Source organism: Micromesistius poutassou (genome assembly GCF_964030765.1).
Source record: "Micromesistius poutassou genome assembly, contig: SCAFFOLD_5268, whole genome shotgun sequence".
NCBI lineage: Eukaryota > Metazoa > Chordata > Actinopteri > Gadiformes > Gadidae > Micromesistius > Micromesistius poutassou.
The window spans coordinates 1,710-16,990 of record NW_028177099.1 but is presented as its reverse complement, the minus strand read 5'-3'; the positions used below and the strand labels follow the sequence as shown (position 1 = coordinate 16,990).

General features: G+C 49.7%; 1 protein-coding gene across 1 annotated transcript; it reads right to left on the bottom strand.

Moving 5' to 3' along the window:
* Window positions 1-712: 712 nt before the first annotated feature.
* Window positions 713-14,994, bottom strand: LOC311376761 (phospholipid-transporting ATPase ABCA1-like; the record flags this gene model as incomplete). The annotated part of the gene is made up of 9 exons (XM_084491237.1): window positions 713-794; window positions 2,775-2,983; window positions 7,312-7,449; window positions 8,803-8,942; window positions 10,742-10,873; window positions 11,418-11,589; window positions 13,276-13,395; window positions 14,247-14,451; window positions 14,947-14,994. Coding segments are annotated over 9 exons (1,246 nt in total), but the record flags the coding sequence as incomplete, so codon positions are not given.
* Window positions 14,995-15,281: the final 287 nt, after the last annotated feature.

The following is a 15,281-nucleotide window of genomic DNA, read 5'->3' as shown; positions in this document are numbered from 1 at the left end:
ATATATATATATATATATATATATATATATATATATTCTTGTGTAAAGTTCAAAGCAGCAGACCACATTCAAGTATGGAAGCTGGAGGCAAAATTAATCATCTGAATTGTTGGTTTTGAAAGAAGGATGATATGATTTATGATTTGTGATCATATGTTTTTTTCCACCCACGTCGGGAAATACCCTTTGCCATGTAATTTTAATGGTTATGTGATCTATTTTATTATTTTTTTGCTATATAAACAGGATTTTTTTTACCTGTACGGGTAAGGCAAGTGCATTCATAAGAAGCCTTTCATTTGCACAATGACACACTATATATATACTTTAGTGAGTACTTATAACAGTAAATAGCAGTGAATAAGCAGACTGAATGGTATTGTTGAGGCTAGTTTCAAGGATGCTACTACTAAACAATTTCCTGGGGTCATTGCGTTGCTTTGACAGGGAACCATACCTGAGCCTTTAGGCTTTCTGCCTCCGTAGCCTAGCCAACATACTTGCTGGTATGAACGTACCTGGGGTGATGTCAGGTTGTTGATAAGACACACGTGCGAGTACCGCAATTCTTTTTCATTTGACATATTCGACGTGAGGTTTTTGTGTCTTCATGGACAGAGCGGTGAAGAAAGCCCTGTGCACGAGACACAGCATGACACACGACAAAGAACCGGTGGTTCAGAACCAAACGCGTCTCGTGTCGGTTCTTTACCTGATGGATCGGCGTCGTTGATCCAGGTCTGGCTCCCGATGCCGTCGTCAGGACTGCTGCGCCCGGATCGGGACTCTTTCTCCTGCGGACGGCAACCAGGGTCACACCAGATTAGAATAATTCTTTATTACGCTGGTGTTCCTGTGCCGTGTTCCAGCACAACCTTTAGATTTGCCTTTGCTTTAAGCCTCGTACACACGGAGACGGATTTAAGTTTCGCTGGCTTCTCGCTCGACTGAGTCTTGCCGTTTGGGTGCGGCGGTTAGCGTCGGGTGTTTCAACAAAAGGGAACTTACATTGCACTCGGGGCGCGGAAGAAAAGGGGCTTCCGGCTGTTCTTAAGTTTGCATTATCGTTTGAGTTCTGTTGTATCTGTGTTGTGAAACTGCGGCGCTACTTTTTCGCTTAAAGCTCGCTGAACGGGAATTGAATGACTCCAGACTTTTAGGGAGTCTCAGACAAAGGTGTGCCGTACCGGGATTGGGGTTTTCATTCCCTAAAAAGTATGTGCTTTAAACCTTTTCCGTCTTTACTTCATTCAACATTTCAATAGTTATTACACCAAAAATAATCCTAGACGAACGGTGACTGCTGCCATTGACTGAAAGCTACGCGTGTGCAGCAAACCTTGGCTAGTAAGATTGAGAATCACCACCCCCCCCATCGCAACAATTAGTCTCATCCAACACGTAGGTGTGTGTCAATGCCCAGGCTGGGGCGGCCTGCACACGGATCATTACAGAGGAAGCCATGTTCAATAATGGGCTACCGAAAGGTTATGAGCTGCAATGCAGCCGCAATCTAGCTATTATTACTATCTCTGTATCAAGCGGTAGATCTGCCTCTGCTACAAGTTATTATGTAGATCAATCATTTTGATGTTTGGGGATACAATTACTCAGTGTTTCACAAATGGGATTCTTTGCGTGACTTAAAAACAAAGGAATGGTGAAAAAATGTCATTCGCTTTCGACATAATACATAAGTGCAGTCAAAACAATTGTACGTTTTTTTGTGTTTTAAAGAGTGCGCAGAGTCCTCGTCTATAGCCCCGCCAAACCTCAAGGCCTGTTCAAAGTCAACTGCCACTTTGTAGCGAGCAGACGTCAGACGTCTGAGAGTGAGCCAATCAACAACGTCGGAATATCGTCAACTTACGTCAAGCTTCCTTCAAGCTTCCTTCAGAGGCAAATCAGAAAGCAACGGTTAAACCTCTGTCATATCCCGCGCACACACACACACACTCACACACACACCCACACACACAGCTGTTAACTCTGATAGTTTACGATTTGGATAAATCCTGTCTTTTACGGGGGATAAAAAATAAAATAAACTATTCCACACAGCCAAGGATTTAGAGACCGGCGAGGCGAACATATTTTGCGCGGCGCCGCTCGCAAACTCCAACATGCTCATGAGTTCTTTAACCGCCAGAACGCCCCGTGATGCAGAATATCTCTGCCTGCAGAGGAGCACCAAACTGGGCATGTTTGTTAGGGCGACACAGGGCAACTCCTGGAACGCTACTCTTATCAAAACGAGTGCATGTGCAGCCCTTTGTGCTATTGAGTACATCATTAGAAGCTTTTCCACCAGAGGATTGCCGTTAGATTCATGTCATTAAGGAGTAGCTAGGAGCTCAACTAGCTCGACGACGCCCTACATGAGACCGTGGACCTCAGGGATCAAACACAGAACCTTTCAGCAGGCAATCAAACCCCGTCGAACTACTAGGCTACCCTTTCTCCCTGTATTCAGGCTGGATAAAAACACATTTACATTTAGGGCTTTCAGCAGACGCTTTCATCAACAGCGACTCACAACGGCTCATACACGCGTTCACACTATGAGTCCACCGCGCAGGGCGACAGCCAGCTCGTCAGGAGCAGTCAGGGCGAGGGCGTCTCGCTCAGGGGACACCACCTCCACACTCTAGCTAGCTAGGGGGAGCCGGGGATCGAACCAGCGACCTTCCGGTTACCAGCAAACCCGCTTGCTACTGCCTGCTAGCTAGCCCCGACCCACATGCACGTTAGCATGCACCGCGCGGACCACTGACCTCGGTGGCGTGCGGCCGTTGCCCGCGCTGCGCGGCCACGTGCTGGTTCCCGCCGCGCACCAGCGTCAGGTAGTAGCCCCGCCCGAACACCTTCTTCAGGAACAGGGAGGAGCCGCTGCAGCGCATCTTGCCGTGGGAGATGATGGCGATGCGGTCGCCCAGGATGTCCGCCTCGTCCATGTGGTGCGTGGACAGGATGATGGTGCGGCCTGGGTGGAGGAAGGGGTGGGGAGAGAGAGAGAGAGAGAGAGAGAGAGAGAGAGAGAGAGAGAGAGAGGAAAACAGGGAGACAGTGGGGGATGAGGGAAGGGGAGGGAGAGAGGGGGGAGGCAGAGAGCGAGATAGATAGATAGATAGATAGATAGAGAGAGAGAGGGATAAAGGTGAAACAGCAGAATTAAACGGTGCAGTCGGTACCTGCCATGTGTGTGTGTGTGTGTCGGGTGTCAGCGGCGGTGACATTGAGCGTGGATGCAGACTAACAGCAGAACAGCGACTACAGGAACACAAACCAGGAGCGCTAAGCGGCCCTGTTTGTTTCTGAGAGGGGCTGTCATGTGACGGGCGAGGGGGCCCGGCGGTGGAGAAAGGAACGCCGCGCCGCCAAATTGTTCCGGCGCCGGCCGGCGTCACACAACCTGCCTCGGCGTGGTGATCGTTTATCTCCTCAAAGTCCGACTCCACCGCCTCACTCAAGTGCCGAGGCGGATCCTCATAGACACCGGCATCACAACAACCCGATGCAAGCACACACACACACACACACAGGCACGCACGCACACACACACACAGGCGCGCACGCGCACACAGGCATGCACGTACACACAAGCATGCACGCGCGCACAGGCACGCACGCGCACACAGGCATGCACGTACACACAAGCATGCACGCGCACACAGGCATGCACGCGCACACAGGCACGCACACACACCCTCGTGCACACACACACACACATACGCATGCACGCAGGCAGGCACACACACACACACACACGCACGCACGCACACACCCTCGTGCACACACACACACACACACACACACACACACACATACGCATGCACGCACGCAGGCAGGCAGGTACACACACACACAGGCACACACGCACACACACAAAGGCATGCATACACACACACACACACACACACAATTCAAGTTCAGCTCCAAAACGCCTTTCTTTTGGTGTTATTTTTTTGTGTGCGCCACAGAAATCCCATTTTGTTTTGTTGTCTTCGAATCCAATTAACATACCATACCGAGTGGGACGGAATCATGCGAGAACTAACACAAACACAGCCGGGGCCCTGTTATGTCACGTAGCTTCGGCTAGCAGTAATTAACACGAGGAGCAACAAGGAAACAGAACATGGTAGGAGACCATGGGAATAACATCCATACTTAGGTAGCGTGTCACGGTCAACGCCTGACGCTACGCATGTTTTTAAAAGCCCACGGGGAACCCAAGAGAGGCCATTGTTAAAATTGTGTACGTATATATATATATATATATATATATACAGTATATATATATATTATTGTCCTTCCTACTCCTTCCCTCGGAGAGCGAGAGCACAAGAGCGAGGGGAGAGAGAAAAGAGAAAAGATAAAAGAAAGTTTGACTTTGAACTGTGCGGCTTGCCAGAGGTTTGATTTGGCAGAGTAGGCTCGTTTTATATGCTTAGCTCAAACCCAGCCAATGATTTTCCCTGGGATTCGTAGTCCTTGTGTTCTTTTTTTTCTTTTTCCCAGAGCAGGAGTAAATAAAAAACACACGGCGCCGCGCCTGTGCCAGGAAGAAGCCGGCGTGTGTCAACTTGGAAGGGGAACAGCCCGCAAAGGCGTCGTGATTTATTTTGTGTTCTGGGGGCAATGCGGAATGAAGGGAAATTGAGATGAGAGAGATTCAGGTAAATTGGCAGCGTGTCTTGGCAGCTATTTTTTGGTCCGATTGGGAGACGTTGAGAAATTGAAACATGCAGCGGCAGCAGTGGTGGATGGGCAGTTTTGGCAGTTGTTTGACGGTGGTTGTCAAGCGTCGATGGGAATTATGTTGCCAAGCTTTGTGATGAAATGTCCACTGAATTTGAAAAAAGGCGACAAAGAATGACAGATTAATGATGTTGAGTGCAGTGCGAAACAATTAACAGAAAGAATGCTTTAAATTATGGTTTAATGACCAAACGAAAGGGTAGGCAATTTAAAATCTTTAGTTATTTATTATTTGTTAACAAAATAGTGCATACAAAGTTATTTAAAAAGTATTCAAATTAGATATTTGTCAGATAGTTATATTTCATAAAGCTTCTATTTTCTCAAAAAAAGGTTAAAAACCCCAATTATAACTGATGCTCGGTCATCTTCAGGAAATGAATAACAGTCAGGAAAATCAGTTTTCCTTTCAATTCCCATTGAATGCGGCTGTTTTGATGGTAAACACCTCAATGAGTAGCCTAATCGGTTAAACAAAGATGTTAGCCGTTGCTATGATTACCATTTACACCTCTTTACCAATCAAGCCCACACTTTTATATCCCCCAAAAGGTTTTCTTAATTCTGCCCTTGACTCCAGCTCCCATAAGCAACAAGGTGTGCTGCATCCACACATCATCAGCGGGCAACCCACAATAAGGACGCATGAGGCGGCAGTGGCTCAGGAGGTAGAGCAGGTTGACTTGTAACCTGAAGGTTGCTAGTTCGATCCCCGGCTCCTCCAAGCTCCTCCTCCGAGTGTCGAGGTGTCCCTGAGCGAGACGCCCTCACCCTGACTGCTCCCGACGAGCTGGCTGCCGCCTTGCATGGTTGACGCCGCTGTCAGTGTGTGAATGTGTGTATGAATGTTAGGGAATAATTTTAAAGCGCTTTGAGCAGCCACTGGTTAGAAAGGCACATTTGGTTTACCATGCATGCAATACCACGCGTAGCCTCTAGATGGAGTCGTCTAATCCAAACGCTGTTGGTGTTTGGCTCTCCTTTTAAACCCTTCATAGCGCCACGCCGACAGCATGAATAATATTGACACTGTCTCGCAAAGCCTTGTATTTAAACGTGGGGTTATCATGCTTCATTTCCATAAGAAACATTTAAACTGTTCCCGCCAGAGAAGAGGCCTCCGGCCGTGTGACTGAATGCCGCCCCGATGCCGTTTCTGATGAGGTCAAGCACCTTGAGAAGTAATCGCTTAAATGTTTTAGAGAAGAAGCTAGTCTGTGACCGGCCTGAAGGCGTTTTATCTGTGAGCTGTAAGTGTGGGCAGTTGCTACCATCACTGGGCCATTGTGACACACTTGATTGATACAGACTGTTTGAATTCCGTGAATCCCCCGATTGGGTCAACAATATTGTCATTGATTGTATTTGCATTCGCTGCCTGCCAATATAAAGGTAAATATAGGTATTTCCTTCACAGGTCTTTCATGCTTTGTTCCGTTTGCTTCCAATTTTCCAATCATTTCAACCTAAACATTGAGGTGTCCGATGTGGCATCGTTGAGAATCGCATTACATTCAGACACGATGATAGCAAAACCAATTCTTTCGCTTAAAAAGCGATCAAACTCACCAGACTACAAAACGACCAAAGTTTTAATCTCCTCCTCCTCCTCCATTCAATTCCCACCAGCACACCTCCGTGAAGACCGACCTCATAATTCCCCGGCAAAAATAATCATCTATTTGATTCGGTTCAAAGCAAAAATAAATGGCGTGGCGTTGAAGGCGAGCCCGTATGAAAGGGCTTTGAGGCGGCCTAGTGTGTGGGTGTCCTCATTACAAAAGACGAATCTTCCCATCGCCGTGGAAAGCCTTGATTAGAGAGCGCGGCGGGCTAATGACAACGGGAGGGCGGAAAGCTGCTCAATGCACATTAAACATTTAGACATCTGCTGGGTGACTGTTATTAGAACGTCAAGAGTCTTGTTTACAGCCGCATCGGCGCAAAATAAAGTGAAAGAGGGCCCAAAAGTTACGATGAAAACACGACTCAAAGAACCGGTGACTAATGAGACGTTTGCCGTTTCCGAACTTTTCACCTGTTTTTCTCTTCTTTTTCTCTTTGTCGATTTGATTTTGCGGCTTGTTTATGACAAAAGTTTGATGATTTTAATGCTTGAATTCATCCATTCTTTTTGTGCAGTCGTGAACGATGAAAAGTGGTCCTCCGATCCCATCAGCTCTTTGTAAAGGCCCCATCATCGTCAAACGGCTGTTTAACGAGATCGGAGGACGACGAGGGTCGGCCAAACTAATTTAAGATGTTTCAAATAAAAAAATTTAAAAAAAAGTGTCAGATAGGTAATGAAGGTCTAATGAAACCTTTTAATAACAACATTTTGTAAAGCTTCTATCGTTTATCAAAGAAAAATCTGGAATAAAATCCCAATTAAACATAGGTCATTGGTTATAAAGAAAGTGATCCTCTGATCCCATCAGCTCTTTGCAAACTCCCAATTTTCATCAAAGGGCCGTTCAACGGCGGGAGACCAGAGGACAATGGGTCCCCCTCCAGGCAGAGCGTTCTCCCCCACCCCCCTGGTGACCGTACCTTGCTTGTACTTCAGCAGCAGCTCCCAGATCCCGCGGCGGGCGTACGGGTCCACCCCCGCCGTGGGCTCGTCCAGGATCACGACTTTGGAGCCGCCGACGAAGGCGATGGCTACCGACAGCTTCCTCTGCATCCCTCCTGGGGGGGTGCGGTGGGGGGTGGGGGGGGGGGGGGGGGGGGGGGGGGGGGGTAGTGGGGGGGCAGATAGAGGTGTTACAGGGGTGTGTCGGGGGCTGTCGTCGTGTCCTATGGAGACTGATTGCAGGAAATCGGTGAGCAAAACACATCCTCGTCTTCTTTTTCGGCGAGCGATGGAGGGATGGATGGTTGGACGGATGCAGACAGACGGATAAATAAACTGGAAACACAGACATAGGGACAGATGGAACACACACACACATACAAACGCAGACACACAGACAGACGGAACACACACATAAACGCCACACACACAGACACACGGACAGACGGAATACACACACACACACACAGACACAAACGCACAGACAGACACGCGGACAGATGGAACACACACAGACACATGCAAACGCACACACAGACGCGCACGAACAAACACATATTGACAGACGGAACACACAAACATAAACCCACACACAGACACACAGACAGACGGAACCCACACACACACACACACACACACACACACACACACACACACACACACACACACACACACATATACAGTAAATCCCTTGTACAAGTGGACTGAACATGTGTTTTCGGTTAATAAGTTACCGATGCACTCTGCATGGACACAATGCCTGACGCCAGGGCCTATAAATACCTTCAGCCCCCCTCTCACCTGCAGCAGCCATCGGTCAGCCCAGCGCTACGACTGCTGCTGCTTCTGCTGCTCAGAATGCGACCGACGTCGCGCTAATATGGCGGAAATGTCAGCGCAGATTAAACTTGGACGCCATATTTCAGTGCGTCCGTCCCATCCGCCCCCCCCCCCCTTCATAAGCAACCCGTGACGGAGGGTGATTCATCAGGCGGGGCGGGGCCCCCCCGCTGGAGGCCCCCACAGACAGTGAATTACGTCCTCCTGACATTCCGAGACAGTGTGTGCCATTCGAGAGCGTGCACACGCGCACACACACACACACACACACACACGCAAGCACACACACACACGCAACCGTACACACACACAAGCATACACCCACGCAGACAGGCAGGCAGGTGAGCAAATTTGTCACGTCCGTTTCATATTGAATACAATTTAATATTTCCCCTGTGATATTGGGGCAATATGCTTGCAACAGTCACGCTTGTGTGTGTGTGTGTGTGTGTGTGTGTGTGTGTGTGTGTGTGTGTGTGTGTGTGTGTGTGTGTGTGTGGACTTGCGTGCGTGCATGAGTGTGCCTGTGTCTGTTTGTGTGTGTGCACAGACACCATGGTGTGTGCATGTGTGTACTTGAGCCTGCTTGTCTGTGTGTGTGCGTGTGTGCGTGTGTGTGTGTGTCAGACCTGACAGGTTCTTAGACAGGTCCTTGCGTTTGTGCGGCAGGCCCACGTCGTCGATCATCTGGTCCATCTCCGCGGCAACCTGCGCCCGACTCAGACCCTTCAGCCGGCCGTAGAAGTAGATGTGCTCCTCCACCGTCAGGCTGAGAGAGAGAGAGAGAGAGAGAGAGAGAGAGAGAGAGAGACAGAGACAGAGAGAGAGAGAGAGAGAGAGAGAGAGAGAGAGTGAGCGAAACAGAGAGCGCGAGAGAGAGAGAGAGAAAGACAGAGTGAGCGAGACAGAGGCAGAGACAGAGAGAGAGAGAGAGAGAGTGAGCGAAACAGAGAGCGAGAGAGAGAGAGAGAGAAAGACAGAGTGAGCGAGACAGAGGCAGAGACAGAGAGAGAGAGAGAGAGAGCCTTTGTCAGCCCTAAACCCTCACTCAGCCGGACCCTCACCAGGACCACTGGTCTTGCCGTGGGCCAACACCAGACCTCCATGACCACAACCTTTTTCCTAATTCATTCATACATCTCTCCCACCCCCCTTCCCCCTCAAGAGTTCACTCAAATATCCGCACCCTCCCAGGAAAAAAAACCTGGAAATCCGACATCCCAAACTGTCACGATGAACGTGGGAGAATATAAATGTGGGAGGGGGTGGGCATTTGAACTTTAAAAGATTGGAAATGGTTTTCACTTGAATTAGCCTCCCCCCATTCAGCCCGGCTGCAGTGCCGTGGGAAATCGAATGGATTGAAATGTCTCCATGTGCGCATGAATATTTCAGCCCACCGACTCCCCCCCACCGACCCCCCCCCCACCCCCCCACTTAATACAGACGAGGGCGCTCTGTACCGGGATAAATATTAATGAGAGTAATCTGCCGAAGGTGCCCCGGCCCCGTTATTACGCGGCCGGGACGAAGCGCGTCGGGGTGGAGCTAATCAGCGCGTCGGACGTGGGAAGGAGAGATGGAAAACGGGAGGGAAAACACGGAAAAATAAATAAATAAACGGGGGGGGGGGAAGGCGGCAGGAAACACCGGTGGCGCGGTGAATATGGATTGCACGCTTGAAAAACGCCCGCTGATTACCTGAACAGATGCCCTTCCCTGCCCCCTTTTTCTCTGGTTTCCTCCGCTGTTCAGCACACCGGTGGAGAACACGAGGCCGCATTGATTGGAGATTGGAGATTGATTGGGCGACCAATCAAGAGCCAGCGTGGCCCTAACGAGGAGATCCGGGAGGGCGTTGTCCCTCCGTCCGGTGTGGCCCTAACGAGGCGACGGGGAGGGCGTTGTCCCTCCGTCCGGCGTGGCCCTAACGAGGTGACGGGGAGGGCGTTGTCCCTCCGTCCGGTGTGGCCCTAACGAGGTGACGGGGAGGGCGTTGTCTCTTCGTCCGGTGTGGCCCTAACGAGGTGACGGGGAGGGCGTTGTCCCTCCGTCCGGCGTGGCCCTAACGAGGTGACGGGGAGGGCGTTGTCCCTCCGTCCGGTGTGGCCCTAACGAGGCGACGGGGAGGGCGTTGTCCCTCTGTCCGGTGTGGCCCTAACGAGGCGACGGGGAGGGCGTTGTCTCTGCGTCCGTGTGTCTGTCTTTATGCGTTATGATTGGGCTCTCCATGTTTATTTCGGGGGCCCTTTATATGCAGGGGGACGGGTCCCCCTTCAAGTGCGACGACTTTTAACGACACTCCTGGCCCGGCGGAGACCAGATGTGACTCCGAGGCAGGCCCCCCCAAACCCCCCCCCCGCCCCACGACACTCGGATTTGCAGCACGATGTGTATTTTTGTGAATATAATAGCGAAGCGCAACACAAAATATATATGTAATTTGAATGATTTATTTTTTGCATTTTTATGCTACTGGGCCACTGGGCGCACCAAACACAAAATATTAATGTGGGAATTTTTTCCCACCAATTATGGATAAATGAGGGGTAAACGTAGAGGGCTCACTCGTTGAACAGGACGTTGTGTTGCGGACACATGCCCAGGTGCTTGCGGATGGCGTCCATGTCTGTGTGGATATCCAGGCCGTGGATGAGGGCGGTGCCTGAGGTGGGCGGGAACAGTCCGGTCAGGATGGACCTATGGTGGGGCGGGAGTATAGAGGAGGAAGTCCCATAAAAAGATCGCCAATATGCGTGGTCGTTAATGAAGACCCCAGCTGCAGCAAATAATCGTTATAAATAAATGTTTCCATTCTTTGGAGACCAGAGTGACAACGACTACTTACAAAGTTGATCCTTCGGAGTATAACGAGTTAACAAAGTATGTTTCATGTTAAGAAATATTACCTTGAATAAAGTCTTCAAGTATCGCATGCAGGGTTTTTCTGAAGTCCATCATGTCATATAAAACACATCTCAGTGAAACACTGAGCGGTGCTTTGGAAAACCTAACGGCCGTGAAATACTGGTTGTTCAGCGCTTACAATGCATGATCCAAACCCATTTTTTAATGAAACAGATGGTTATTTTCCAGCCGTTTCAGCATCCAAACAGAGTACTCAGTAAAAAAATGGAAGTAAACTGAGGCAGACAAAAGAAAGACAGACAACCGAAGGGAGAACACACAGAACAAACAATCAAACAGAGGACTGGCGAGTAATACGCAATCCCGCGCTACTTGCATGGTGGTGGTTTTCCCCGCTCCGTTGTGACCCAGGAACGACGTGATTTGGTTCTCGTAGAAGTCCACGCTGAGGCCGTCCACTGCCAGCTTCTTCCCCGTCTTGTAGATCTTCACAAGGTTCTGAATGGAGACCCCGGCCTTCATGTCTGGGGGGGGCTTCTCAAGGTAACCTTCAGAGAACAAGGGAACGTAAGGAAACATACTCTTTCATACACAGAACCTCCTCTGCTAGTGAAAGGCTGAATAATACCATAGGTATTGGTGGTTCTCAAACCTTTTCTACTAGTGTACCCCCTTCGAAGATACTTTTTGAGTATCCTCATCACCTCAACATAAATTATGTATGTGTGTTCTATTTGGCAGTGTAAACATGAACATTATAAGGGTGAAAATACTCACAATCTAGTGGGAAACATGGGCATGTGCTTCATCCAACTGTTGGCTAGTTTATTATTTATTAAATACTTTTTAAACTTTTCAAGGACACATACAACATGAGTTCCCTTATACTGATGGATGTTTTGAATGCTGTCTCTTAAATCCCAGACTGCCTAATGAAAGAGTTGGAGGTTACATTGAGACTGAGAAGTTTTTAATTAAAATGATCATGTTGTTACACTCGCAAATATAATTGAATTAATCCTCCTCGTAATTACAGATCATAAATTCTGTATTTTAACTGCGCATTCTTTAATTCATAAAAATGACAGTTTTCCCATCCCTTTTCGTTTGTCTTCGACTTATAAACATAAAGCATAAGTGGGCCGTATTAAACCGTATACCTTATTTAAAATCGAAAAAACAAATACACGACAGCATGTACTTTTTTTATTAGCGGGAATAAATGTTGCGGGATCATAAAGTGACATTAAAACTGTCACTACCCACATTGTTAACAATACAACCACACAATCCTGGGAGTAACCAGCCCTCCCCCAGCCCGCTGGCCCCGTGTTCATTAGAAACTCTCCCGGTGACACCTCTCTCCCATTATGCCTCACCTCGCCTGCTATCGGCCCGCCGCAGCCAATAAGGTGTTAGCGTCGGTTTGCAGCGCCGCCGCCGCCGCCCCCACCTGACATATTAACGCTACCGCTAACTAATTAGGAGCTCTGTATCCCCCCCCCCCCCCCCCCCCCGCTCTGACAAACGATGACCCGTGGAGAATTCAGTGATAAAAACACACGTGTTTCACAGTTTATTCTCAGTTCGGGGTATTCTCTCCAAATGCCAGTCAAACATGGCCGCCATTGGCAGTTGGCAGGGGTTTCTTTTGGTACCCTGATTCGGCGGTTGGTCGCTTATCAACCAGCAGACGAAGACAATAACACCCCCTTTCCACCAACGCAAACCCGGTACTGGTGGTGGGCTGGTGCTTGTGCTGGTTCAGTGCTGGTTCTACACACCAACACACCCAAGAACCAGCTGGATGTTCCACAGACGAGCAGAGCTAGAGTAGAGCCAAAGCGTCAATGCGTCAGAGCGTACGACCCCGTTGTCCTAGCAACGCGCCAGGACGTTATAACTAACGCGTAAAAATTACGCGAACCCAGTTCTAGACGTCACTGGTTCTTGTTTCTGGAAATTCTTATTTCTTTTTTTGTAGAATGAGCGTGTCAGGGCGTTAAAATTAACACGTTAAAATGACTCCGCTACAATGAACGCTAACCCAGTACTAGACGTCACCGGTTGGTGCTGAGTTGGAAACCTGTTTGTCTGGCCCGGAGCCAGGATTATTTATGTGGCAAAGCCAAGAACCGGTTCGAGGCACTGGCACCGAGCCAGCACTGGAACCTTGTTGGTGGAAAAGGGGAATGAGAGAACACAGAGAGAGCAGCCGCGAGGCCGGTCGCTACCGTTGTGGACCCCGGGGTCGGTGATCAGATCCGGGTGTACTGCGCTCGCCGTGGCGGCGGTCCCACACCAATAAGACCTGGTGACCAGGAAGTACCACGGCTTGGGGATCCCGTACTGGCCTGCGATTAAAGAGGGTACACACACACACACACACACACACAGTGTCATATACAAGGTTTAATTAGAACAACAGTCACGATGATGGTAATAACGTGGAGGACGAGGGGCCCCTGCTCAGAGAGGGGCCCGGCCTGGCGGAGAGGTCCTCCGATGATTGTATTAATTATCGTCGGATTGGAATACGTTATTAAGAGCCCGACTTTGCTTGGATTGCGGACTGCGTGGTACTTATTAACGTCGGCCTCCGATCCCGTCAGACCGACAACAACATCAGTGATTGCTTAATTATATAAAATTAAAAAAATTAATTGATGATCATACATTAAATGTAATTACATAAAAATAACAAAGACTTCCACTCTTACTTCTCATACTCTGACAACTAGTTTTTATAAACAAGGTTATGCAGCACTAGAGTTCACCGAGTCTCTGCACAGCCTCCCCCCTTACCCCCTATTTGGGGGAATGTAGCATCTTTTCCTCGCTATCTTATTGTATACGGGGAAGGGGTTAACATAGCAATTGTTAGTGCTTTGCACTTGGTTCTATGAACATCCTTACTGTACCGACAGCGATATACTGTTTCTCCTTCTTCTGACAAATGTACTCGTACGTGTAAAGGCTTAGTTATGGTTCTACGTCGACGCAATGCAAGGGGGTTTAGAGACCCGTTACGTCCTTGCGGACCCTCCTTGCCGCTTTGGATAAAAGCGTTTGCTAAACATAAACGTAAACGTCAAAAGTATCTATATTAGTATCTTCTCCAATATTATTCACACGCTTCGATCGTTCACCGTCCTGACTCGTCAGACGACGGCGTGTTGAACAGAACCATACGACCGGCGGTTACCTGGGAAGACATTCTCGATGTAGCAGGTGATGCTCCAGTACAGCAGCGCGTCCAGCAGCATCATGACGATGGACACCAGGAAGCTGTAGCGCGTGCCCTCCTCCGGGCTCTGGGCTATGTTGGACCACTGGATGCCCAGGCCCTGCTCCTCGTACTTGGAGAGGTTCTCGCAGCCGTAGCCGAAGGCCACGCACGACAGCAGGCTCTGGGGGGGGGGGGAGGGGGAGGAGAGGCGACAGTTGATTGAGTTTGATGTCTCGGGGACGAGAAACGTTTCGCGTCGGGAGTCGACTCGTCGGGCACGTGTCGGGGGATTACGGCCGCTGTAGATCACGTTGGCCGGGGTTTTGAGTACCATATGTAGGATGGATTGTGTAAGCGCGTACTGTGAGAGATATCCTAATCGTGAGCGGAGGAGAACCCCGGAGAAACGCCTTGAGCATTGAATGGCTTTTTGTTTGAGAGTTGAGGATTCTCTCTCTGCGGGAAGACCAAACTTCCCCTCTCTCTTTCCCTTCTCCTCTCTCTCGCCCTCTCTCTCCCTCTCTCTCCCTCCCTCGCTAGGTGCCTCTAGAGGGCAAACACCGGGATGCAATTCATGTGATGCAAACAGAGATCGGTGGGCTGTTTCGTCGTACAGTAGGAAATGGCAGACGATTCCTCTCTCCCCCCCCCCCCCCCCCCCCCACCCCCCCCCTACCCTCGACGCAACAGCATCTGCCGCCAACCTATCGCTCTCCACCGCCATGCTGCTTGCCAGCTGTTTCATCACCCCTCATTTGCTCACAGCGTTTTTAACTCCGGCAGATGCCACAGTCATTTACAGGAGCCGGTGAGAGTTAGAGGTATGTGCTACGGTGCAATGTTGGGGGGGGGAGGGGGGGGGGGGGGGGGGGGATACCTGTGGGCATAGAATGCGGGCCGCCAGGGTCAACAGTCACCGCGCGGTTAGCTGCGATCTGTGAGCTGTGATGCAATGATAGTGCCATGTGACAATCCCCTAGCTTGTTATGCGTTGCTAGGCCACAGCGTCGA